The sequence below is a fragment of the Lepus europaeus genome, chromosome 1 (genome assembly GCF_033115175.1).
Source record: "Lepus europaeus isolate LE1 chromosome 1, mLepTim1.pri, whole genome shotgun sequence".
In the NCBI taxonomy this organism is placed as follows: Eukaryota; Metazoa; Chordata; class Mammalia; order Lagomorpha; family Leporidae; genus Lepus; species Lepus europaeus.
This window is the reverse complement of record NC_084827.1, coordinates 19728965-19752006: the sequence shown is the minus strand read 5'-3', so window position 1 is coordinate 19752006 and position 23042 is coordinate 19728965. Positions and strand designations below refer to the sequence as shown.

General features: G+C 58.6%; 1 protein-coding gene across 3 annotated transcripts; it reads left to right on the top strand.

Moving 5' to 3' along the window:
- The first annotated feature begins 11827 nt into the window (after positions 1–11827).
- IRF5 (interferon regulatory factor 5) lies at positions 11828–21872 on the top strand. 3 transcript variants are annotated; one of them, XM_062202291.1, is made up of 9 exons: positions 11828–11861; positions 14723–14928; positions 18978–19167; positions 19406–19470; positions 19845–19878; positions 19997–20263; positions 20388–20780; positions 20862–20980; positions 21118–21872. In XM_062202291.1, exons 2-9 carry the CDS (start codon positions 14734–14736, stop codon positions 21361–21363), a joined length of 1509 nt encoding a protein of 502 aa, XP_062058275.1. In that variant the 5' UTR covers positions 11828–11861; positions 14723–14733; the 3' UTR covers positions 21364–21872. The 3 variants fall into 3 exon arrangements, with proteins under 3 accessions (XP_062058275.1, XP_062058343.1, XP_062058217.1); XM_062202359.1 differs by lacking the exon at positions 11828–11861 and adding an exon at positions 13615–13724; XM_062202233.1 differs by lacking the exon at positions 11828–11861 and adding an exon at positions 14222–14371.
- The last annotated feature ends 1170 nt before the right edge of the window (positions 21873–23042 follow it).

The following is a 23042-nucleotide window of genomic DNA, read 5'->3' as shown; positions in this document are numbered from 1 at the left end:
CCTCCTTGGGGCTCGGCTTGGGCAGTGGGCTCCACCTCCCTTTTCCTTGAGCTTCCTAAAAGCAGAGGCCTGGGCCGGGGGCAGCAAGAGAGAAGAGCAGGGCGGGAAGGCAGAGCACGGGGTCTGAGCCTGGGGCAAGTTGGAAGCGGGGCTGCCAAAGGCTTCTCTTTCTTTGGACAGCCAGCAGGTGCCACCGAGAAGGTGCAGGGTCCTGGTGGGAAGCCAGCTGTCAGCCTGGACACTTTTAGAAGTGGACCCCAAAGGCCGGCACTGTGGCTTAGACCAGGCTGTTTTTCTTCCGATCCAGTTCTCTGCTATGGCCTGGGAAAGCAGTGGAAGTACTTGGGCCTCTGCACCTGCGTGGGAAACCCAGAGGAAGCTCCTGGCTCCTGTCAGGGAGCAGGTAGAGGGTAGGACAAATGGGAGACCTAGGGTCACAGCCATACCCAGGATCGGTCCATGTGTGCCACTCCCCCCAACCCAGACCTCCACTGTGTCTCAGCTGAGGGCTTTGAGGGCTCAGCCTCTGATTGAGAGTGGGGGCGGGGCTGAAACACATGGAGAAGGGGCTCTGCACTTTCACCCTCCCCCAGGCCCCTGCCCCACATCCCAGCTTGGCTTCCTGGCACCCACCAGTCAGTAGCAGAAGTTGCCGCCTGGCAAGCAGCGGCCCCAGGTAGAGGTGGGGGTATGCTCAGTACTCCTGAGACCTGACCTGGGCCGCTGGCCTCCCACCCGTCCCTCGCCCTGGGCCTCTGGCCCCCCACCCATCCCTCGCCTTGGGCCTCTGACCTACCACCTGTCCCTCGCCCTGGGCCTCTGGCCCCCGACCCGTCCCTCGCCCTGGGCTGCTGGCCTGCCACCCGTCCCTCGCCCTGGGCCTCTGGCCCCTGACCCGTCCCTTGCCCTGGGCCTCTGGCCTCCCACCCGTCCCTCGCCCTGGGCCGCTGGCCTCCCACCCGTCCCTCACCCTAATGCCACCGCTGCTCTCTGGGCCCCAAAGACCCTGTACCACTCGTGAGGTTTTCGCCAAGAGATTCTCACCGCCTCTCTGCCTTTGCAGCTTCGCACGGTCAAGGCTGGTGGACCCACCAAAGCACTGGACCTAGGGGTCCATAGAAGGGTGACTTCCCAGCAGCCCAGGACCCATGCTGGGGCAGCACAGAATGCCCACGCACAGGTGTGCACGTGCACAGCCCTCCCTCCTGCCTGCACGCATGCCTGATCCCAGGCCGGCTCTGCTCCTCCCCACACAAGCCGTGCAGCAGGGTGCACAGCTGCCCTGCAGATGTGACAGAGCACGAATCGCCGTCCACTCAGCTGTCCTGCCCTCCCCTGGAGCACCAACACCTCACCGGGCCCCTCCGAACCAGGCCTGAGTCCCTGAGCTGCCCAGGTGGCAAGGCCCGTTCCATGCAGGACATGCGGGCTCCCTGGTGCCCATGGGTGCACCCCGTGCCTGACCCACAGGCCCTTGCCTCCTCCAGCAGTGAACGTTCTAGAAATAGCCTGGAGAGGTCTGGAAGGATGGCGTCCTGGGGGAACCAGCGCCTAACTCTCAGGTCACCCAATTTACAGACAGTGCTCGCATTCCCTGGCTCGGGGGCTCCCCACCTAGGGGGCCACGCTGGCCCACTGGCTGTCCCCGAGTGTGCTCCCCCTGCCCCCATGTGAATCCTCCACTCCCAGGGGCTCTGGCCTCACTCCATTCACTGCTCCTCCCAGACCCAGCCTCTGTTTGGTAAAAAAGAAAAAAAATTACTTATTTTTATTTTATTTGAAAGGAAGGGAGAAAGAGAGAGTGAGTAAAACAGACTCAGAGAGATCATCCATCCACTGGTTCACTTCCCAAATGCCTTCAGCAGCTGGAGCCAGGCCAGGCTGAAGCCAGGAAGCAGCAGCTCCATTTGGGTCTCCCACACAGGTGGCAGGGACCCAACACCTGCTGCGTCCCAGGAGCATCCGCAGGAAGCTGCATCAGAAGCAGAGCAGCCAGGTCCTGAGCCAGCACTCCTGCATGGGATGCTGGCGTGGCAAGCGATGGCTTCACTGTGCCTCCCCCAACTCTCCCCCCCCCTTTAAAAGTTCCATTTCAGAAAGGTCAGTGCTTTTCTTTGTTTTAAAGATTCATTTATCTAGTTGAAAGATTTACAGAGAGAGAGAAGGAGAGAGAGAAAGAGAGAGCTTCCATCAACTGGTTCATTCCCCAAATGGCTGCAATGGCCTGGGCAGGGCCAGGCTGAAGCTTCACCCGGATCTCCCACATAGGTGCAGGGGCCCAAGCACTTCGGCCATCTTCTGCTGTTTTCCCAGGCCATAGCAGAGAGCTGGATCAGAAGTAGAGCAGCTGGGACGAGAACTGGTGCTGGCACCCATTTGTGGTCACGCAAGTGGCAGCTTAATCCACCGTCCTGTGACATTGGCCACTTTTAAGACTTCTGACATTTAGAATTATTAAAATTTTTTTTTTTTTATTGAAAAGACTTGCACAGTAAACTCACTCTTTGCATGCAGCATGGAGTTCTCTGAGGACCCGGTCACAGGCAGAGCTGTCCCCCCGGCTTCGTGCTGTCTCTGGTCCACTCCTGGTTCCTGTGTCTTCTCGTGGGCCTGTCCCTGAGACGGGATGACTGGGAGCATGCAGGTTCTGTTGGGAGCCACTGACCCTCCCTGGCGGCATGGGCCACAGACAACACCCTGGGCCCTGAGCCAGCAGCTCCCTCGGCCCTCCCTGCCGTGTGTCGGTATGGAGAGTGCAGGGAAGGGAGCGTGTCCTGTGGGCAGCCCAGGGTGGGCCCTGGGAAATGGAGCTGACAGAGTAGACACCAGCATGCCTCCGCGGCTCTGGCCACTCCAGGGACCCAGCCAGGACTACTACGAGGCAGCCGCCGGAACAGACAGAGGCTGCAGGATGAGCCTTACGTATGGCTCCTTCCCTGCTGGGCTGCACGGGTCCTCACCACTGGGCAGTGGTTCAGGTGCTGAGAGTCGATGGTTCGCCCCGCATGACAAACGGGGTCTCTGAGACAGACAGGTTGAACAACGGCTTGGCTTGTGGTTACCGAGCTAAGCACCTGAGGCCAGGCCCGTCTGGCTCCAAAGTGACGCCATGTCACTCAAGGTGGAGCCTGGCTCAGGACTAGTGCCTCATCGTAGCAGTTGCTATGTGCCTTTGGGTAAGATGCCTCGCCTTTCTGTCACATCAGGTCCTCCTCTCTCAGACGGAGATAAAAGCACGTTCCTGGCCTGTCGCTGTGGATTCATTCTGAGAGGAGGAGCGTGGTGGGGGCAAGAGGCACGGAGTCACCACACAGACCCCAGAAGTCAGGTGAGGCCAGAGGCAAGCAGCCTGCAGACTCATTTATTTCAGTTGGTACAGCAGCTTATATAGCCAAGGCAGCCAATCCGGGCAAGGGGCAGTTTATGCCCTAACCAATCACAGCTTGTTGCCAGGCAGGCTTCGTTGCCAGGTGGGTTTCGAAGCCATTCCTGAGTAACTGACACTGGCTTGCCAGCAGCCATCTTGGCATGGCCTTCTCATTCCACCACACTGGCCTCAGGGTTTGGTGCAGGGTAGACCAAGTGTTAAACGAGGTAATGGGTTGAACCACACCCCTGCCCCCTCCCGGTCACATGTCCAGTTCCTAACCCCCAGCACCTCAAATGTCACCTCATTTGGAAGTTGGGTTGTTGCAGATCTAATTAGTTAACTTGGAGTCATCATTGGGGGTGCAGCCCAAAGTGACCGGTGTCCTTGTGAACACAGAGACGTAACAGGGGTAACAGGCCACACACAGGTGGAGGCAGAGGGACCAGCATTGTGGTGCTGCACATCGCCTACAACTCCAGCAGAGCACTGGTTCGAGTCCTGGCTGCTCCACTTACAATCTAGCTCCCTGCTAATGTGCCTTGGGAAGCAACAGAAGATGGCCCAAGAGCTTGGGTCCCTGACACTTGTTGGAGACCCAGATAGAATTCCTGACTCATGGATTCAGACTGCCCCAGTCCCAACTATTGCAGCCACTTGAAGAGAGAACCAGAAACAGACAGAAGGTCTCTCTCTCTCTCTCTCTTTTTCCTTCTCTGTCACTCTTTCAAACACATAAATACATCTTTAAAAATAAGATGAAGGCAGAAATCTGGCTATTACTTCTATAAACAAGGAACCCTGAAGACAACACTGTTGAGAGGCAAGCTGGGTAACTGACTGAAGTTCATGAGGTTCGGAAGTGGGGTACTAGTAATGCTACCTCGGAGTAGAGTGGCTGACTATGGCAATTAAACGCACAATGTATGAAAAGGGCTTAACAAGGTTGTGCATGTATTAAGGTCTCGTTAGTACGTGTATTATCTCGTTGTACGAGGGGACTTAAGAAATGTCATAGAAAATGGGACTAAAAGACAAGTTTATTCTCACGGTGGGTTTAGCCAGCAGTTAAGTTGCTGCTTGGGACTCCCACATCCCATATTGTAGTATCTGATTCTGATCCAGCTTCCTGCTGACGCACGCTCTGGGAGGTAGCAGGTGATGGCTTAATTGCTCAGATCCCTGCCACCCATGTGGGAGATCTGGATTGGATTGGGTTCTGGGCTGCTGGCTTTCAGCCTGGCCCAGCCTTGGCTTTTGTGGATGTTTGGAGCATGAATTAGCAGATCTCTCTCTCTCTGCCTTTCAAATAAAATGAAAATAATTTTTAAAAAATAAATTTATTTTTGTGCAAAAAAAGTTGGAATCCATATAGTTTTTTCATAATACACATTTCCCATGAACTTTTTGAAGACACCTTGTAGGCATGGATTTCAGAGCTTTTTTTTTTTTTTTTAAAAAAGATTTATTTATTTATTTGAAAGTCAGAGTTACACAGAGAGAGGTAGAGAGAGAGGTCTTCCATCTGATGGTTCATTCCCTAATTGGCCTCAATGGCCAGAGCTGTGCCATTCCGAAGCCAGGAGCCAGGAGCTTCTTCCAGGTGGCCCACGCAGGTGCAGGGGCTAAGGACTTGGGTCATCTCCCACTGCTTTCCCAGGCCATAGCAGAGAGCTGGATCAGAAGTGGAGCAGCTGGGACTCAAACCTTCGCCAATATGGGATGCCGGCACTGCAGGCCGCTGCTTTATCTGCTACGCCACAGCACCAGCCCCATAAACTTATTTTTTAATTCCATTTTCGGTGAACTTTTTTGAAGCACCTTGGTATTTGCTCCTTCCTTCAGTATCCCTGGGGTCGAGGGTGGGGGAACCACTCCCTGATTCTCCACAGTCCTGCAAGTCCCTGCCTGCCCTGCCCCCCCCCGCCCCCCCCCCCCCCCCCCAGCACGGAACACAGCTGCAGATCAGAGGCAGGATCCTTGCGCTCGCTGTCCCCTGCTCCGTTCTTCTGGGCACTGCTGTGACTTCCGCTGCAGAGCAGAGCTCAGGGAGGAAGCCCCCCAGCACCGCCCTGCCTGAGCAGGTGCCCTTTCTCTTCCCCGCTCTGCCCTCAGCAATGACTGCTGTCAGCATCCCCGGGCTTTGGACGTTGGACCCAGGAGCGCGCGTGGCGGATACGCTGAGAGAAGCTGGCTCGGGCCAGGGGAGAAGCTCCTGAACCCCACCGGCCCACCAGCACCCTCATGGCCCTGTTTGCCAGGCCTGGGGGTCCGGGTGGGGCTCAGGGTCCCAGCTGCCTCTGCTTCCTGTGCTGCTGTGCACCCGGGAGGCAGCAGCAGCTGAGCGCTCGGGTACTTGGGTGCCTGTCCCCACGTGGGAGATCCAGATGGAGTTCTGGGCCCCTGGCTTCTGCCTGGCCCAGTCCTGACTGCCACAGGCAGTCGGGGAGTGAACCAGCAGATGAGATTCTCTCTCTCTCTTTCTTTTTCTCTCTCAACTAAAAATAAATTAATAAAATTTTGAAGAACGTGAAGTCACAGGGAGTGGTCCTTAGCTGGTTCCTGCGAGGCCAGGCTGGCCACTGTCCCCGCAGAGCAGCGCCCCAGCCCTTCCCATTACAGGAGCCCCGAGGGCCCTGTTTCCAGTCAGATCGCCTCCTCTTCCCTTTTCGCCTGGCCCAGAAGCCTGGGCTGTGCCGCAAGCCCTCCAGACAGGCAGGCGGTGGGGAGGGGGAGGGGAGCTGGTGGCGGCGTCTGCTTTTGTGACACAGCTGGGAGCTGGGAGGGAAGTGGTCTGGAAGCCAGGCTGAGCAAACACAAGGGAGCAGCACTTGAATCAGACCTGGTGCAACCAGTGGTGGGGAGGCCGGGGGCGGGGGGTGGTGGTGGTGGTGGTGGTGGTTGTGGAGGGAGGTCCAGGGCGGCGGCCAGCGGGGGCAGGGGCGTGCTAGGCAGACTCAGGAAGCTGAGCTGGGAGAGGAGCCCAGGGTGGGGGGCAAGAGTGAGACACTGGCTGCCTGGGACGCAGTGAAATCCTAGGGTCAGAGTGAGAGAGAAAGGTGCGCACAAGGGGTCCGCTGAACCTGCAGCTGGCGGGGAGCTCTGGAGAGGTGCCTAGGAAGCCAGAACAGAGCCCCTGGAGAAGCAGCAGGAGCCGGGGTGCAGGGCGAGGGGAGCGGACGGCCAGGGGACCAGCGAGGAAAGGGAAGCAGCACCGTCCTTCCCTGGGACCAGGAAGACAGGACAACAAGCCAGGGCCGCTTCCTGGACCCTGGGCCGGGGGAAGAGGCGGATGAGCTGAGGTTGGGAAAGGTGGGGACCCCAGGTCCAGAGGTGTCCATGCAACAGGGCACCGCGCAGGGCACTGTCAGGTCCCACCCCAGAAAGTTCCGAGGAGGTAGCAGCTAGGAAGAGAGAGGAGACCCAGCGGGGTGTCCTGAGCGTGGCTCCTAGCAAAGCCTCCACACCTGGGCATCAGAAACTGATGAGCCCAGAGTGGGGCAGTCAGACCCAATCAGGGGCCAGCTGTGGTGCAGTGGGTTGGGCAGCCGCCAGCATCCTGTAGGAGCGCCAGTTCTAGTCCCAGCTGCTCCACTTCTGATCCAGCTCCCTGCTAATGCACCTGGGAAAGTGGCGGAGGATGGCCCAAGTGCTTGGGCTCCTGCACCCACATGGGAGACCCAGAAAAAGCTCAAGGCTCCTGGCTTTGGCCTGGCCCAGCCCTGGCTGTTATAGTCATCTGGGGAATGAACCAGCAGATGGAAGATCTCTCTCTGTAACTCTGCCTTTCAAATAAATAATACATAATTTTTTTAAGAAGATAGAAGAGGAAAAACGAAGCCAGATTGTGTCATCCCACTGCTCTGAACCTCCAGGAACTTCCATCTTTGGCAAAGTGACAGCTTGTCTGACAGCCCACGGGGCTCCACTCAAATTAGTTACTTAAGGATTTCTTTTCTCCTTCACTCCACAGAATGGAAGCCACATTCCATAGCAAGGCAGGGGTTTTATTTATTGTTCTACTTTAAGATTTATTCCATTAAAAGGCGGAAAGCAAAGATCCATCTACTGGTTCATTCCCCAAATACCCACAATAGCTGTGACTTGGGCCAGATCAAAGCCAGGAGCCTGGGTCTCCCCCCGGGGTGGCACTGAGCCAGGCACTTGAGCCACCACCACTGTTGCCCAGGGTGTGTGTGCATTAGCAGGAAGCTGAAGTCAGAAGTGCATGGCACGTGAGCACCCTAAGCAATGGCTTAAGCACTGGGCCAAACACCTGCCCATTCGCAAGTTTGTTTGTTTGTTTTTTAAGTTTTATTTGTTTGAAAGAGTTACAGAGAAAGAGAGAGAGAGAGAGAGGTTTTCCATCTGCTAATTCACTCCTGCAACAGGCAGGGCAGGGCCAGGCTGAAGCCAGGAGCCAGGAGCTTCATCCAGGTCTCCCACATGGATTCAGGGACCCAAGAACTTGAGACATCTTCCTCTGCTTTCCCAGTTGCATTAGCAGAGAGCTGGATTGGAAGTGGAGCAGCCAGGACGTGAACCGGCACCCATATGGGATGCCGGCATTATAGGCAGCAACTTAGTTCACTATATCATAATGCCAGCCCCCACGAGGGTTTTTAGACAAAACAGACTTTTTTGTTCTCTGTCATATCCTGGGAGGTACCGGGTGCTCAGTGAGTGCAATTGAACTTGGACCTGACAGCCAGTCCTCATGTCATGTTACAGAGGGGTGCTGGGGCTCCAAGAGAGTGAGTGGGCTGCTCAGGGTCGCCCAGGTCCTGAGTGGTGCAGCCCGGATCTGACCCAGCCCTGTGGGACTTGGAACTTCCATCCCGCCACCGCCAAGTTCCCAGGAGTTCGGAGTATCTGAGAGATGGACCAGCCTGGGAACCCGCAGAGCCCAGGCCTGAGGCGGGGACTCTCCTGGAGGGCAGAGGCCACTGCCCTCTGCCCAGGCCTGGCCCGAGGCGGCAGGAGTCTCGCCTCACTGCCCTTGGGCCTCTGCCCTCTCTCCCTGCAGTGCACCCTGGACTTCTTTCGGTTCCCTTTGGTGACTCCTCGCCTCCCCCACTCTGCTTTACTCAGCCTGAACTTAGGGCAGGGTACCTCTTGCCACCGGGTCAGCCTGGGAGGCCTCCTCCAGGAGTAGGGGCAGGGGCCGTCTCAGTGGCCAGCCAAGGGCCCCTGTTCCCCCCGCCCCGGGCCCCTGTCCCACGAAGGGAACTGGAAGTGGCCGCACAGGGGTTGGGCGTAGCCTTGCTTCCCCTTTCCCCATGCTCCCCCCCCACCCCCCAAGACAGCATCTGGAGGCCAGGAGGCCCCTCTGGTCTTGGGAGAGCCGGAGCTCTGCCCTGCTTCCTCCCCATGCCCTGTCTCAGGTTCAGAGTGGCTCTTGCTCAAGTTGCCCGCTTCGAGGAAGGCAGCACCCGCGCTGAGCTGAGCCCCTCTGTGTCCCTGGACACCCCTCACATCAGTGCTGTCTCTCCTCTGGGGACAGGGGAGCGTCATCCACACGACCTGCCTGGGCTCGCATAGCCGGAATGCAGGAGAGCTGGGCACAAGCCCGAGGACAGCACCCCTCTGCACACGGCCTGCCCCTGCTAGTTTCTGGACAGGAGTCTCACCTGGGCAAGGTGGACAGCGCGGAGGGGGCAGGGGGCAGACTCCCAAGGTCTCTCGGCCCCTCTGCCAGTGTGGAGCCATGGAGCCATTGGACGATAAAAGACAACCCTTCCTGGAGATTGCTCCAGGTATATTTCCTGGACCAAGAAAGAACATTTTTTTCTTTTTCTATGAAGCATAGTTGACCTCAAAGAGACCAGCTTCTCATTTTGTTGGGGTACATGTTCAATTGCACGGCCCTCTTGTTTTCAAAGAAATATAAAACATTCTACCCAGGCTAGGAGTTTGGCCTAGTAATGAAGACCCCCACATCCCACATAGGTGTTTCTGGGAGCAGCAGGTGATGGTTTCAATAATGAGGTCCCTGCCACTCACATGGGAGACCTGCACTGGGTGGGTGAACCAGTACATGGTAAGTCTCTCTGCCTCTTAAATTACTATTATTTTTTTTTAAGATTTATTTGAGAGGCAGAGGCAGCAAGAGAGAGAGAGAGAGAGAGAGAGAGAGAGAGAGAGAGAGAGAGAGAGAGAGAGAGAAGGTCTTCCATCTGCTGGTTCTCTCCCCAAATGGCTGCAATGGCTAGAGCTGGGGCAGCCTGAAGCTAGGAGCCAGAAGCCTCATTCTGTGTCTCCCATATGGGTGCAGGGGCCTAAGCACTTGGGCCATTTTCCAATACTTTCCCAGGCCATAGCAGAGAGCTGGATCAGAAGTGGAGCAGCCTGGACTTGAACTGGCGCCCATGTGCGATGCCAGCACTGCAGATCGGGGCTTTAACTTAACCACTATGCCACAGTGCTGGCCCCTCAAATTATTTTTAAAAAAGATAATTAAAAACACCCACAACCTACCCATCCACATTTCCCCTATCCACACTTTAATTTTTAAAAATAGGAAATAGCAAAAACCTCAAGGTACAAATAATAAAATACTTACATCTGACGATATTTTCGCTTGCTACTAGGACCATAAGGTTCATGGGGAGGGAGAGAGGTTCAGAAGAAATGAAAATGAAATGAAAGAAGAAGAAACGAAAGCCAGCACACACGGGTGCGTTCCACTCATTAAAGGGAAAGAGCTCAAGTCTTCCCCAGGGCAGGGGGAAGGGATGAACCAGGTTCCCATTCGTCAACTAAGACTACCGCACCTGTGAACAACGCGAGGCTCCGAACTTGACACCTGCATCCGAATCAGGGTGCCTGGTTCCAGCCCCAGTTGCTCCACACTTCCAGTCGTTTCCTGCCTGGGAGGTAGCAGATGATGGACCAAGTGCTTGGCTTCCTGCCGTCCACGTGGGTGATCTGGATGGCGTTCCTGGCTCCTGGCTCCCGTTAGCCACAGCTTCGCAAGTGGATGAAAGATTTCTCACCCCCCACCCCCACCCCTGTCACTCTGCCTTTCAAGTAAATAAATCTTTCAAATAAAACCTATTAGAGGTGGGAGTTTCACTTAGCGGGTATGATGCCCTGCTCCCAACCAGTGCTGAGGTTCAGTACATGGCTCCAAGCCCGACTCCAGCTGCCGTAAATGCAGCCCCTGGGAGGCAACTGTGATGGCTCAAGTTTGGTCCCTCCCATCCATGTGGGAGACCTCAATTGAGTTCCTAGCTCCTGGCTTCCACTTGGCCCAAGCCCCAGCTGTTGGAGACATTGAGGAAGTGAACCAATGGATGGGGTCCCCATTTTGCTGTCTCTCTCTGCTTCTCAAATAAATAGACAAATTTTCCGCTGGCATCTTGTATGGGCACTGGTTGCTCCGCTTTGGGTCAGCTCCCTGCTAAAGCACCCGGGGAAGCGGCAGAGGATGGCCAAGGTCCTTGGGTCCCTGCATCCACAAGGGAGACCCGGATGAGGCTCCAGGCAGGCTGCTGGCTCCTGCCTGGCCCAGCTCAGCCCTGGCTGTTGCAGCCAAATGGGGAGATCTCCCTCTCTCTCTAACTCTGCCTTTCAAATAAATCAAATCTTTTTTTAAAATGATTAACTTGGACATTTTCTTCATTAAAAAAATTTTTAAGTAAAACATTTCTATAGAAGATGAGCAATAAAAAGACAGCCGTGGTCCCTGTGGAAGCTGGTTCGAAGGGCCATCAGCGCGGCTGTGAAACCAGGGAGGCCCCCCTTCAGAGCCCCGGGCCCCGCCTAGGAGGGGAAGTCAGCGCAGCCCTCCCAGGGAAAGGCGTGCTACTAGAGTAGGAGTTAGCCCGCCAAGAAGGTTCCAGAAAGAACAGCAGGTGTGAAGCCGGAGCGGGCGAGGCCCCTTTGTGGGACTGGAAAACGCTCAGGCCGGCGGATGGACAGTAGAGGCCGGGTGAGAGGACCGCGGGACTGGCGACCCCAGGAGCACCCCAGGCCTCCCGGTGGGGAGAGGGGGCGCGCGCTTGCTGTGTGTGGATGAGAAACGGTCCGACGGCTCGGGTCCGCGGGTGGGGACGGCGCAACCTCTGGCCTCGCTGGGACGAGGCCCCCGCGGCAGGGCCAGGATTGGCCGCCTGAACGTGGCCCCGGGACCGTGCGGGCTGGAGCCACGCGCGGCGCTGCGGCGGGGCCGAGGAGTTGTCCCAGGACGGCGTTGCGGTTCCAGGTGGCGGGAGCCCCGGGATCCTTCCAGGGCAGCGCGCTGCTGGGCGCCTCCCCCGGAGGCCCCGGGGCCTGGCCCGATGCTCAGCCCGGGTGGCTCCGCGGGGCGGGGCGCGGCGCGGCGCTGCCCGCGCACCGAGGCTCGGCGGCCGCGGCCGGGGGCGGGGGCGGCGCGACGCGGAAGTGCAGGGCCGGCCGGCCGCCCCGCGGAGGCGCAGCTCCGGGAGGGCGCAACTCGCCCCGCCGCCGGCCCGCGCTCCCGGGCGCAGCCACGCGGGAGCCCCGCACACAGGTGGGTGTCGGCCGCCGCGCCGCCTTTTCTGCGCCCCCGGCCGGAGGAGCAGTGTCCCGCCACCCCGCCCCCACATCGGGGCACCTGCCGGCGGCGGGCGGGGTCCGAGTCCTGCTCCACCTGGCGCCCCAGCTCGGGTGGGCGCCCACCACCGGGCGCACCCCGTCGGCCTCGGCGCTTCCCACGCCCGGATGATCGCGGGGCGCCGGGCACCGGTCGCCGTCGTCCCGTGGGCACGCGGACAGCCCCGAGGCCCGAGAGGCAGCGGCGTCCGCACCTCCTTCCCTCCGCCTCGCTGTCGCGGAGGAGTGAGGCCCCGACCCCGCCGCGGGGCGCTCCCCGCCCTTCTTCCTCCGCCACCCGCGGAGGTCCGGGGCACCTGCTCTCCCAGGACCTTAAGGCCAAGACAGGGGTTTGTGGAAAGAAGGACCTGGGTGGCGGCGCCGACCCTCGTAGCAGCGGGGAAGGGGGGAGGCAGCTGTCAAAGTGCGGGGTGTCGCGGGGGAGGAGACAGAGCGCGAGCCGGCGTCTGCGGACCCCCGCGCGGCGAGGGTGGGGCGGGGGCCCCAGCCAGAGGAGCAGTCTCGGGCCGGGGAGGGGATCAGTGACCCGGGCCTGAAAGGAGTGGGCTGGGCGATGGAGGAGGCTGGCGGTCCCCAGAACGGGGCCCTCCCCCGAGCAACCTGGCATGGGGCGCGGGGCCGAGGGGCTCCAGACAGGAGTCTAGGGAAATCCTTTTTCCCCTAAAGGCCCTACTTGGGGGTTTCCCCCCTGCAGCCCGGCCTTCCCCAGCCCTGCCCCGGGGAAGACACCGAGAGAAGAGAGCCTTCTTCCTGCCGCACCTGCTGCTCCAGAGCCTCGGCCTGTGTGGACTGCATGGGTGGGCCGGGCCCAGGGGTGTCAGCTCACCTGGAGGGGGCGGGATGTAGGGTGGCGCCTGTTCCAGGGATCCCTTTGCGTTTGCTGAGGGAGGAACAGGTGAGGGGGCGATGGCGGAGGCCTGCCGCTCTGCCCTCTGCCACAGCCGCCACTGTGGAGCTTCCTCTCCTAGCAGCTCCCTGGTACCCACAAGTTTGGCAGGTGGGGCGGGGCACCGCTCCTGGGACCGCAGCAGGGTGAGCTGTGGCCTCTCCCTCCCGGACAACCTGTGGGGCTTCCTCGGGTCCTCAGCTGCCCCCACCCCTTTTTGACATGTGCTCCTAAGGAGGTGTGGAAGCTGTTTCCCGGCTTTCCCCAGGCCTGGGTCTTGGGGCTGTATACATTTCAGCTCCAGCCCTTTGAGGATGCTGACTGGCTGGGTGCTTCTGAGGAAGTTCCCAGAGGGTGGATGCTGAACCTGGGGTGGGGGGCGGGCGAGGGAAGGCTGATGATCCTGGTGGTCTGGCCGCCTGAGCAGGGAGAGGCCATCCGGGAGGCCTGTCCCCCTCTGCCCACGGCTGGTGACACAGCTCCGGTGCGGGGGGCGCTGCAGACACACGTACGTGTGCATGACGTTGTCCCCAGCTGGGAGCTGGACTCAGCCAGGCAGCGGCAGGCAGAACTTGGTCTGGGGGCCCCACTTGTGCGCGTGCTCGGGGCCCCCTCCCTTCCTGGGCTCCCAGGGAGTCAGGCTGCTCGCTGGCCCGTCTGCCCACTTTCGTTTCCCCTGCGCCTGGGCGGAGGCTGTGCCGAAAGGGGAACTGGGTCCCCAGTCTTCCGAGGCCCCAGGGCAGGGCTGAGCTCTCTCGCCCGCCTGCCCTGGCCTGGGCTGGGCTTCCTGTGCCCCCGGCCCTGGCAGCCGAGCTGGGCACTGCTCTGATGAGAGGCCTTTGGAGGGTGACTCTGGAACATGGAGTGGGCGCTTAGCAGGTGCAACCCATAAAGGTACTGGGCTGGGAATGGTTCGGACACCGAGCTGCCATGCAGCTGCCAGGTCTGGCTTGACAGACAGGGTCTAGCTCGACTCTGTTCCTACTGAGTGACAGATTTCCCTGAGGTCTGGCTCAGGTAACGGCTTCTGTCCTTGACCTGGAGGTCACAAGGTTAATTAAGGGCCAGGGGCATGGCCCAGGGGAGGACAGAGACACCCTAGGGTGGAGAGGGGGTGGGCAGGCACAGGGAAGGAGGCAGGGGCGGCATGGGGCTGGCTGGCCAGGCGGGGCTCACTCCCCTTGGGTGGCTGCTGGACCTGGCCTGGGGCACAGACCCCAGCCGGATGTGGGAGGGGAAGGGAGGAGAGATAAGATGTCAGTGTGGTGGCTGCTTTCCTAGCTGGAGGGAATTGAGTGGGTTGATGGGATTTCTCTAAAAATGGACAGAGGGGAGCCTCATCCCCAAGGGGAAACTGGGGGAGCAGCATGGAAGCCCTCCTTCAAGTCCTGTGTCGTACTTTCGCCCAAGGCCGGGTTTTCTAGAAGCCGGAGATGAGATTCTTGGTTGGGAGATCCGAGGAGTCCTTGGTGGAAGGAGCCTGAGAGAAGCAGGGCGGGGGCAGGCTGGACAGGGAAGTTCCCATCTGATCACAGAGGGAGGTAGGCCGAGCCCTGCCTTGGGGGGGGGAGGGCTGGGAGCAGCTGAGGACAGTGGGTGTGGCTTGGGGTTAGGGTAAAGGCGCGGGGGGGGGGGGGGGGCAGTACACACCACATCCACAGCTCCGTAAATCTCCTCCTTCCCTTCCCCCCAACACAAAACGTGGATTGGGTGAACCTGGGACAGGTTACAAAAGAGAATTGGCCTGTCCCCCCCTCCCACCGTGGCCTGGAGAGCCTGTCCCTGTGCCCCTGGCCTGCCGGCCCAGCCCTCCGCACCCGCTGGCGCTGGGAGTGGTGTGGGAGCTTCAGGCTGCACACCTACTGACGCCACGCTACCGCTTACCCCCACAGACCCCTTGACCATGAACCAGCCGGCCCCTGGGGCTCCCCCTCCGCCCCGCCGCGTGAGGCTCAAGCCCTGGCTGGTGGCCCAGGTGAACAGCTGCCAGTACCCGGGGCTTCAGTGGGTCAACGGGGAGAGGAGGTTCTTCTACATCCCCTGGCGCCATGCCACTCGGCACGGTCCCAGCCAGGATGGAGACAACACCATCTTCAAGGTAAGCCCTGGACAGCAGTGCTGCCTGGACAGCCAAGGCATAAGAGGGACCCACACGCACACACAGGCGTAGCCACAGGGTCACTGTTGCTGACCTGCATCCCAGAGCACTCCTCCTACTGCACCTTATCTTTAAAAATTAGTCATTATTTAAAAAAAATGTAAAAGCAAAAAACAATTATTGGGACAGGCTCTGTGGCACAGTGGGTTAATGCCCTGGCCTGAGGCGCCAGCATCCCATATGGGTGCTGGTTCGAGACCCGGCTGCTCCACTTCCGATCCAGCTCTCTGCTGTGGCCTGGGAAAGCAGTAGAAGATGGCCCAAGTCCTTGGGCCCCTGCACCCACGTGGGAGACCCAGAGGAGACTCCTGGCTTCAGATCAGCGCAGCTCCAGCCGTTGTGGCCAATTGGGTATTGAACCATTGATCGAAGACCCCTCTCTCTCCCTCCCTCTCTGCCTCTCCTCTCTCTGTGTAACTCTGACTTTCAAATAAATACATCTTTAAAAACAAATTACTATTTTTATTGATTAGAGAGACAGAGACACACACATGGAGATCTTCCTGTTCCTGGTTCACTCGCCAAACATCCACACTGTCAGGACTGGGCCAGCCCGAAGCCAGGAACAGGAACTCCACCCAGGTCTGCCACCTGGATGGCAGGGACCTAAGCACCTGCTGCCTCCCAGGACGCACTTTAGCAGGAAGCTGGGATCGGGAGCCCAGCTCGGACTCAGTCCCCGGCACTCTGATGTCACACGGGTGTCCCACGTGGCGTCTTAGCCACCATGCGAGCGCCATCCTTAACCTCTTGTTTTTGCCTCATTTTTATTACCCGTGAGTACACATCCAGTTTTACATGTATGCTAAAAAAAAGGCCGACAGTTCACCCCTACTCTTAACCCTAGGGGGTGTGCCTATAGTTTCCATTTTCTGCACGTGTGTACCTGAAAAGCAGAATTGGAATCAAGCTGTATTTGCTGGTTTTGCGACCTGCAGTTTTCCACCCCACACTGGGGTCAGCTTGCCTGTCCAGCGCTCGGCCACATCACTGCCAGCGACTGCTGAGGGCCCCGCCGGAAGCCCGAGCGCCATTCAGTTCACCTGGTCTAGGTTTTTGCTCACTTCGGTGTTTCAGTGTTAAAACTCACATGCCCCGCAGACGGTTAACTCTTGCCCTTTCTTTGTTAAGTTCATGCGATTGCTTTTGGGTTGGTTCCTAAAGTTAGAAATTGCTCGGGCGGGCATTTGCCATGGTTGAGATGCCCTCGGCACGTGTTTGTCTCCTGTTGGGTGCCTGGGTTTCAGTCCTGCTCTGCTTCCAATCGGCTTCCTGTTAATCTGCGCCATGGCTCAGGTGGCTGGGTCCCTGCCGCCCATGTAGGAGACCCAGACCGAGTTCTGGGCTCCTGGCTTTGGCATTTAGGAGAACGAATCAGTGGGTAGAATCTCTGTTGTTCTGAGTTTCAAATAAATATAAATTAATAAAACTTTTTTTAAGTGAAACAAAAGTGGCTGGTCAAAAGGATTGTTTATTTTTTATTTATTTTTTTAAAGCTTTATTTATTTGAAAGGCAGAGTTAGTAGAGACAGGGAGAGAGATATCGTCCATACACCCTCCAAATGGCTGCAATATTTAGGGCTGGGCCAAGCCAAAGCCAGGAGCCAGGAGCTTCTTCAGTTTTTAAGAGAAAGAGTTCCTCCCCTCTCTCCACCTACCTGCTGGTTCGCTTTCTTTTTTTATTTTTTATTTTTCTGACAGGCAGAGTGGACAGTGAGAGAGAGAGAAACAAAGAGAAAGGTCTTCCTTTGCCATTGGTTCACCCTCCAATGGCCACCGTAGCTGGCGTGCTGCAGCCGGCGCACCGTGCTAATCCAAAGCCAGGAGCCAGGTGCTTCTCCTGGTCTCCCATGGGGTGCAGGGCCCAAGGACTTGGGCCATCCTCCACTGCACTCCCGGGCCATAGCAGAGAGCTGGCCTGGAAGAGGGGCAACCGGGACAGAATCCGGTGCCCCGACCGGGACTAGAACCCGGTGTGCTGGTGCTGCAAGGCAGAGGATTAACCTATTGAGCCACGGCGCCGGCCTGCTGTTCACTTTCCAAATGCCTGCAATAGCTAGAGCAGGACCAACGCTGAGGCCAGGAGCTAGGAGCTCAGTCCAGGTCCCCTTGGGGAGTGGCAGGAACCCAAGTTCTTGGGCCATCATTGCTGCCCCCCCAGGGTGTGCGTGAGCCGGGAGCCGGGTCAGGAGCAGAGGTGGGTGTGGAACCCAGGCACCTGGACAGGAGACTCGAGTCTGGTAACCGTCGTTTTAGCTGCCAGACCAAGTGCCTGTACTTAAGCTTCTCTTTCATTCCATTTCCCAAGAACTTACTCAAATTCTGTGCATTCAAATACATACTTTTCCTTCCCCCACTTTTCAAAAAATAGATGTATACACTTGATATTTCTTGAAGACCTTCACATGTCAGTATGTAAAAAGCTTCCTCCACTTTTTTTTAACGTTTGCTGCCCTATATTTCATTCTATGGATTTACATATTTATTTAAAAGGCAGAGTGAGAGAGAGAGAAGTAGAGATCTTCTATCTGCTGGTTCACTTCCCCAATGCCCACAGCAGTTCAGATCAGAGCCAGGAGCCAGGAGCCGGGAGCTGGGAACTCCATCTGAGTCTCCCCTGTGGGTGGGCAGGAACCCAAATACTTGAGCCAATCCCTGTTGCTTCTGAAAGCTAGACTGGGAGCAGAGGTGGGACTGAGTTCCAGGCACTCTGATATGGGATGCAGGCCTCCCAGGCAGTGGCTTAACTCACTGTGGCCCAGGGCCCACCCCAGTTAAGATAAATTTCTAGAAATCAGCCCCTGGGTTAGAGGATAGGGACATTTGTAATTGTGACATCACTAAATTGCTGTCCCAAATAACAATACCCAGGGCCAGCGTGGTGGCGCAGCAGGTTAAGCCACTGCCTGCAGCGCCAGCATCCCACATCAGAGAGCTGGTTCCAGTCCTGGCTGCTCCACTTCCCATCTAGCTGCCCGCTCATGTGTCTAGGAGGGCAGCAGAAGATGGTCCAAGTCCTTGGGTCCCTGCCACCCATGTGGGAGACTCAGATGGAGTTCCAGGCTCCTGGCTTCAGCCTGGCCCAACTGTAGCCATTGTGGCCATTTGGGGAGTGAACCAGCTAATGATGGAAGATATATATATATATATATCTCTCTGTGTCACCCTGCCTTTCAAATAAATAAAACAAATCTTTAAAACAAAAAAGGAAGGCCAGCGCTGTGGCTCAATAGGCTAATCTTCTGCCTGCGGCGCCGGCACCTCGGGTTCTAGTCCCGGTCAGGGCGCCGGATTCTGTCCTGGTTGCCTCTCTTCCAGGTCAGCTCTCTGCTGTGGCCCGGGAGTGCAGTGGAGGATGGCCCAAGTGCTTGGGCCCTGCACCCCATGGGAGACCAGGAGAAGCACCTGGCTCCTGCCTTCAGATCAGCGTGGTGCGCCGGCCACAGCGGCCATTGGAGGGTGAACCAACGGCAAAGGAAGACCTTTCTCACTGTCTCTCTCTCTCACTGTCCACTCTGCCTGTCAAAAAAAAAAAAAAAAAAAAAAAAAAAGGAAAACACAAGACAAAACAATAATACCAGCAGCTCAGGTGTACTGAGGCGGTCCAAGGTGCAGGTGCACTGTCAGGTGTCCTGTGTAGAGGAGACGGAAGCAGAAAGAGACCAAATGTTCAAGGCCTGGCCCACAGCGGGAGGGCTCATGTCTACTGCCCGTCTAGTTCCAGATCACCCTTTGTCTTCCTTCAAGCCTGGACGAGCATGCTGCCCCAGGGGCGGTGACTGGGTGCCTCTGAAGGCCCCTGCCTTCCACTGAGCCCGTGGGAGCCTTGAGAGCCTGCACCAGTGCCCCTGGCTGCTCACGAGGCCTGGGGCTCAGCGAGGCGCAGCCTGGGGCCCACCACTCATCACAGCCGCGACTCCCCCAGGACCGGCTGCAGGCGCGGTTCGGCGAGGTTCTCTGTGGGCGGCTGTGCTCTCTTCCTGTGCTAGGCCTGGGCAAAGGAGACGGGCAAGTACACCGAGGGGGTGGACGAGGCTGATCCGGCCAAGTGGAAAGCCAACCTGCGCTGTGCCCTCAACAAGAGCCGCGACTTCCGCCTCATCTATGATGGGCCCCGGGACATGCCGCCTCAGCCCTACAAGATCTATGAGGTCTGCTCCAACGGCCCCACTGCCACAGGTATGCGTGGCCGGGGCGGCGCGCCCACGGTGGCCCGTTGGGTGCAGGCGGGCTCAAGTCCCTCCAGCGTGTCACAGCCTGCAGGGTCCTGCCTCTCTGGCTGTCACCTGCGTCCTGAGATCTTGGGTAGCTCTGCCTTTCCCATCACCCTGACGCTGGGCAGGAGCCGCAGCAGGGGCTTCGGGCAGCCCCTGGCGCCTGTCCACCACTGACTCCTTCGTGCCCTCCTGCTGTGCAGAGTCGCAGCCCGCTGATGAGTACTATGTGGGTCCAGGAGAGGAAGAGGAGGAGGAAGATGAAGAGGTGAGTGTGAGCCAGGCAGTGGGGCTGGGGGCTCCTCTCCCCTAGGGCTGCCTGCCGCCCAGCCCACCCTGGTTTGGGACCGAGCAGCTCTGCTCTTCCGGGGCCTGCTGTGCCTCTCCTTGGGGTTCCGGCGCGGTGAGCCTCGTGGCTGGTGGGCGCGCTAGGCCGTGCTACCCGCACAAGACAGAAGGGGAACCGAGCGAGTTTCCCAGCTGCCTGGGGTGGCAGAGCTGAGGCCGCGGGCCAAGCAGCAGGCTGGGGGAGCTGCCTTGTGGTTCCCATGTTAATTCCTCAGCATCAGATCAGCGTCATAACCAGGCCTCCCTTCTCTCTGTCTGGCCTCCTGCCTCCTCCTGGCCACGCCCGCCCGGCAGCTCCAGAGGATGTTACCATGCCTGTGCATCACAGGTGAGCCGGGAATCTGCTGTGGGGGAGCCGCAGGGGCCTGGGACTGGGGAGGCCGGGGTGGAGAGCGGCTGGGCCCCAGAGGGGGCGTTCACAGTCCTGTCCACTCCTCCTGCTGTAGACCCAGTGCCTTCCGGCTCTGCCCCGCCACCCTATTCCTTCCCCAAAGAGGACATCAAGTGGCCCCTGGCTGAGCAGCCGCCTGTGCTGCCGGGCCCCCTCCCTCCAGACGGCGGCCTCCTGGTCCCTCCCTCGGGCTCCACTGCTGGCTTTGAGGAGCTGCAGCTTCTTCCTGAGGTCCTGCAGAGCGTGCAGCCTGGGCCCCCCGGGCCCCCTGCAAGCGAACAGTTCTTGCCTGACCTACTCATCAACCCCCACATGCTGCCCCGTAAGGCCCTGGGGCGGGCTGGGGGGTGGGGGAGGGTGTCTGGGAGGAGGGGAGGTGGTGGGGAAGAGGACAGCAGCCTGGGGTGGGGGAGGCAGGGGGAGAGCTGACGAGCCCACCCCCACAGTGACGGACCTGGAGATCAAGTTCCAGTACCGGGGGCGGCCACCCCGCGCCCTCACCATCAGCAACCCACACGGCTGCCGGCTCTTCTACAGCCAGCTGGAGGCCACCCAGGAGCAGGTGGAGCTGTTCGGCCCCGTGAGCCTGGAGCAAGTGCGCTTCCCCAGCCCCGAGGACATCCCCAGTGACAAGCAGCGCTTCTACACGAACCAGCTGCTGGACGTCCTGGACCGCGGGCTCATCCTGCAGCTCCAGGGCCAGGACCTGTACGCCATCCGCCTGTGCCAGTGCAAGGTGTTCTGGAGCGGGCCCTGCGCCTCAGCCCACGGCTCGCGCCCCAACCCCATCCAGCGGGAGGTCAAGACCAAGCTCTTCAGCCTGGAGCACTTTCTCAATGGTGAGGGCCCGGTCTGCGCTGGCCTCCTCCGGCCCGGAGGCACAGCTCCGCCTCTAACAAAGGGTCTTGGTCTTGCCGCAGAGCTCATCCTGTTCCAGAAGGGCCAGACCCACGCCCCTCCGCCCTTCGAGATCTTCTTCTGCTTCGGGGAGGAGTGGCCTGACCACAAGCCCCGAGAGAAGAAGCTCATCACTGTCCAGGTGTGCTCTCACTCCCCACCAGCGCGCAGGCGCGGAGTCCTGGGGTCGGGAGCTTGGAGGGCGGAGGTGTAGGGTGCAGTCTGTCCCCACCTGAGCTGCCTGCGGCCCTGCCACGTCCTGTCTCCTCTTTGCCCCAGGTGGTGCCGGTTGCAGCGCGCCTGCTGCTGGAGATGTTCTCGGGGGAGCTGTCTTGGTCGGCGGACAGCATCCGGCTACAGATCTCCAACCCGGACCTCAAAGACCGCATGGTGGAGCAGTTCAAGGAGCTCCATCACATCTGGCAGTCCCAGCAGCGCTTACAGCCCGTGCCCCAGGTCCCTGCTGTGGCCGGCCTTGGTGCTGGCCAGGCGCCCTGGCCCATGCATCCAGTCGGCATGCAGTAAGGAGGCTGCAGCCCGTGTGCGACCCAGGCCTGCCTGGTGGCCGAGTGCATGGATGTGCTGGGAACCCGGCTGCTACAGTCTTCCTTCTGGGTCTTCTGCGAGGGAGAGGGGAGAGGCCCCCGCCCCAGGAACTCCTGCAGAGCTTTGCTTTGAGGGCTCTGACTCCCCGGGCCCGCATCTCCTGTGCTTACTCGCGTCCACCCAGCCATGAAGGCGCTCAGCCTGTGGCTCGGTCACTGCAGAGGCGGCACTGCTCCGAGGTGGCCCACGTTCGCGGCTGCCACAAGAGCCAAGGAGGGCTGTGGGCCGGGCCCCCTCAGCTGGGTGCCGGCCTGACAGGTGGGTGCCCTGGCTGGAGCTTCGCTTCCTCGTCTTTCTCCTTCCTGAGATGGGTCTGAGCACCCAGCGGCCCCACGAGACACGTAGGGCTGGCAGCTCCCCTGCTTCTGGGGGAGTTCAAGAGCCTGGGGTAGAAAGTGGAGTTTTAGTATTTTTGGAATAAATATTAAAAGCAGACCTGGCTGTTGCTTGCCTTTTTTTTTTTCTCCCAGGACCAGTTTCCAGGCTTTTCTGCCAGACCCGCCTCTGATCCCAGGCGGCCCCTGCCCTGCCCTGTGGCCAGGCGGTGGCATTTTCAATGCGTGTGGTCTTAAAAAGCTGTTCAGATCAGTTCGCCCATGAGATGACGTGAGAAAGCCGAGGGCCGGGATTCCAGCTACACGAGGGGCCAGTACAGTCTGTCCGTCTCATTTATTTCCTGCAATATTAAACACGCGAGGACAATGCACGCAGCTTGGGCGCTCAGAGCAGTTTCTGGCCTGAACAATGTGTTGACCTTGGCATGGAAGATTGTAAATGTTTGTGAAAATAGGGAGAATGGGATGAACGCGCCATGCAGCAGCTTTAGCGATTCTCAGTGATGCACAGTCCATCTTCCCCATCTAGACTTCCACCCACCCTCCCACCTTGAGGTTAGTTAGAAGCAAATCCTGGACACGAATCTCTAAAAGGCAAAGACATTCCTGAAAACAAGTCACAGTCGTTCTCACACGTGAATTTTCATCAGATCTATGGTGTTGAAAGATTTACGGCAGTTGGAGGATTTTATTCTCTTGACCTGTAATTGAGGGAGCAGCGTTGCCCCGGCTGTGCCTCTGTTGTCCGTGTCCTGTCCCCCGTGATTCTGGGGAGTCTGCTGACATAAGGACTGTCCTAGGAGCTTGGTGAGGGGTCAGGTTTTTTCCTTTTTAAAGATTATTTACTTAAAAGGCAGAGTGACAGAGGGAATGACAGAGACAGATATCTTCCATCTCCCGGCTCACCCCGTAAGGCCCACGCTGGGAGTGGCAGGGCCATTCTCCACTGCCTTCCCAGATGCATTAGCAGGGAGCTGAGCTGGATCAGCAGTGGAGCAGCTGGGGACTCAAACTGGCACTCTGATATGAGATGCTGGCTTTGCAAGTGGTGGCTTAGCCCTGTGCCACAACACCAGTCCCAGCATTCAGTTTTTTGATGATTTTTTTTTTTTTGTAAGGCAGGGTGACAGAAGAGAGATTCCCCCATATACTCATTCACTCCCCAAATGGCTTCAATGGATGAGGCTGGGCCTGGCCAGAGGCAGGAGCCTAGAGCTCCATCCAGGTCTCCCACGTACATAGCTTCCGCTGCTTTCCCAGGTG

Coding starts and splice junctions, on each gene's coding strand:
- IRF5 (XM_062202291.1), top strand. CDS start 14,734: ATGAACCAGCCGGCCCCTGGGGCTCCCCCTCCGCCCCGCCGCGTGAGG. Junction 19,471..19,844: donor AGGAGGAGGAAGATGAAGAG/GTGAGTGTGAGC, acceptor CCCGCCCGGCAG/CTCCAGAGGATGTTACCATG. Junction 19,879..19,996: donor ACCATGCCTGTGCATCACAG/GTGAGCCGGGAA, acceptor CTCCTGCTGTAG/ACCCAGTGCCTTCCGGCTCT.